At 42.4% G+C, this 3,164-nt stretch overlaps 1 protein-coding gene across 1 annotated transcript in view; it reads right to left on the bottom strand.

Annotated features, from left to right (window-relative positions):
* Positions 1-3,164, bottom strand: part of acvr2aa (activin A receptor type 2Aa) — a 12,113-nt gene that overhangs the window by 3,063 nt on the left and 5,886 nt on the right. The window contains exons 5-6 of the mRNA XM_080038553.1: positions 2,228-2,379; positions 336-482 (exon numbers count right to left, since the gene is read on the bottom strand). Coding sequence (XP_079894679.1) covers positions 336-482; positions 2,228-2,379 — 299 coding nt within the window. The remainder of the gene's footprint in view (positions 1-335; positions 483-2,227; positions 2,380-3,164) is intronic.

Genomic DNA, 3,164 nt, shown 5'->3' with positions numbered 1-3,164 from the left:
GAGGAGATGCAGGCAGACAGACAGACAGACAGACAGAGAGAGAGACAGACAGACAGACAGAGAGACAGACACACACACAGGCAGACAGACAGACAGACAGACAGACACAAAGGTCAGATGTCACAGCTCCAGAGAGTAAAAACAAAATAAAATTTAAAAATGTCATAAAAAAAATAAAAAAATTCTATCTAAAATCAAATGTTAAAATATTTTCAGAAGAAAACTAAAATGGAAAATTATTTTTAGAACAAATAAAATTGTAAAAAGAAAATTAAGAATAAAAATTACAAATTAAAATAATATATTCTCATAAAGCTAGAATGTGTTGCTCAGACCTGTATGGGGAATATCTTCACGGCCACATAGTCCGACAGCAGCTGGGCCTTCCACACACAGCCGTAGCGCCCCCTGGCTTTCACCTCCAGCAACTGCAGCGGCTTATGACACAATATGGGGGAGGGGGAGGACAGCAGGCCGGGATCCTGGGGGGGGGGGGGGGGGGGAGGGAGAGAGGGGGGGGGGGGAGAGAGAGGGGGGGAGAGAGACAAAGAGAGGGAGAGAGAGAGGGAGAGAGAGAGAGAGAGGCAGAGAGAGAGGGAGAGAGGGAGAGAGGGAGAGAGAGAGAGAGACAGAGAGACAGACAGAGAGAGACAGAGAGAGAGAGAGACAGAGAGAGAGAGAGAGAGAGAGACAGAGAGAGACGGACAGAGAGAGAGAGACAGAGAGAGAGAGATGCAGAGAGAGAGAGAGGGAGAAAGAGGGGGAGAGAGAGAGAAAGAGAGAGAGAGACAGACACAGAGAGTCAGGTCTTCTGGACATTCTGTGACTCTAGATCGTTAGATGTCAAAGTCAGAGTCAGATGTTTCCACATTTAAAAACACAATCAGTCGACCAAAGAGCTGAACAAGAGACGAGACAGAACAACATATAAGATAGAGGAGAGAGAAACGTAGGAGTGTCTTCAGCAACGGTTTAAACTCTCATCCAGGTTAGCTTAGTTTAAATAGCTAAAAACTAAACATGTTGAAGTGTTCCTTTAGATTGGCTGGTGTTAACATTGTGTCTGGCTCCCTCTGGAGGCCAGCTCTGGTATTACATTGTGTCTGGCTCCCTCTGGAGGCCAGCTCTGGTATTACAGCTCCAGTGTTTTCAAATGAAATTATCTAAATCACAGGAAACAGAGACATGTCTACAAGAGTCCTGAGGTCCCTTTGAAATCAACTATATTAATTATATATGCTTCATCTATCTATCTATCTATCTATCTATCTATCTATCTATCTATCTATCCATCTATCCATCTATCCATCTATCCATCTATCCATCTATCTATCTATCTATCTATCTATCTATCTATCTATCTATCTATCTATCTATCTATCTATCTATCCATCTATCCATCTATCTATCCATCTATCTATCTATCTATCTATCTATCTATCTATCTATCTATCTATCTATCTATCTATCTATCTATCTATCTATCTATCTTAAAGATATTAGTATCGTTGTCATTATTACAGAGCTTGGAATTTAATTTTACTGACAGTCAGTGGAGAAGCTTTCAGACACATTCATGCAAAATATGATCGGATGGATAGAGATAGATGGACAGACAGACAGACAGACAGACAGACAGACAGACAGACAGACAGACAGACAGACAGACAGACAGACAGACAGACAGACAGACAGACAGACAGACAGACAGACAGACAGACAGATAGATAGATAGATAGATAGATAGATAGATAGATAGATAGATAGATAGATAGATAGATAGATAGATAGATAGATAGATAGATAGAGCAGTGATCTTACCTCGATCATAATGTGAAAGGCGTGCTGGGTTAGCAGCAGGAGGAAACACAGAGAGAGAGACCCATTCACCTCAGGACAACAATATAGAATACTAGTGTGGTGTGTGTGTGTGTGTGTGTGTGTGTGTGTGTGTGTGTGTGTGAGAGAGTGTGTGTGTGTGTGTGTGTGAGTGTGAGTGTGAGTCTAAACTTTATATAGAATACTAATGATGTAACTAATGTTTAAGTCTCTACGAGGAACTTTTAACCTTTAAAGTTTAATGTATCTATTGAGTATGAGTGTGTCCCTGTGTCTGTCTGTCTTTCTGTGCCTGTCTGTCTGTCTGTCTGTCTGTCTGTCTGTCTGTCTGTCCCTGTGTCTGTCTGTCTGTCTGTCTGTCTGTCCGTCCGTCCGTCCGTATATCTACCTGTGTGGGGACCCTGACAGCGGGATACTCCATCTTGTGCCGGTAGACGCAGACGGAGCAGAGCACGATGCAGCTGACGGCCATTACGGGGACGAGGCTGAACAGCAGCGTCTGCACCAGAGACACGCGCGCTGCCACCGGCTTACTGGTGGCTACGGCAACAAGAGGGGGGGGGGGGGGGGCAAAACAGCTGGGTTAGAACAGGGCACACACACAGGTAACATACACACAGACACAGCTAACATACACACAGGTAACACACACAGGTAACGCTTAACAGACAGGACAGACACACACATTTTGTTTAAACATTTTTCTACAGGTAAATCCCATTGAGACCGAAGACTCTTTTACAAGGGAGACCTGTTTTCCTTTCCCACGTTACCATTCACACTAGGGCTGGGTATCGTCAAGGACTTCGCGATACGATACGTATCACGATACACTGGTCACGATACGATATATCACGATATATCACGATATATTGCGTATCTTGATATATCACGATATATTGCGATATTCCATAAACAAGTTGCCTTGTCAAACATAACAGCACAACATATTGATAATTGCACAGACAAATGAAGTCAAAACTATTTCATTCACAACTTCCTTTACTATTTTCTTCCTTTTTTTTGGTTTTGGCAAATGATCAAACTGCAGCTGCTTAACATCAAAATAACAAATCCAATTCACTCTTGTACTAACTGTACAGGACACACTGAAAATGAAAACACATCAGTGTGCTTTTGTGACACAGTGAATCTTAAGTATTTTTATAAACAAAACTGATCTAACTTCAATAGTCAGTATCCTAGAGGCTCAGGCCTGACAGCAGACATGGGTTTGAATCTGACCCGTGGTTGTTTCATTCCCTCTCTGCCCCACTTCATATCTGTATCTCTGCACTGTCAATAAAGCCTTGAAAAGCAAAAAA

This window comes from Ammodytes marinus (assembly GCF_949987685.1).
Source record: "Ammodytes marinus genome assembly, chromosome: 12".
Classification (NCBI taxonomy): domain Eukaryota; kingdom Metazoa; phylum Chordata; class Actinopteri; order Uranoscopiformes; family Ammodytidae; genus Ammodytes; species Ammodytes marinus.
The sequence above is the reverse complement of the archived record's forward strand: the minus strand, read 5'-3'. Positions and strand labels throughout refer to the sequence as shown.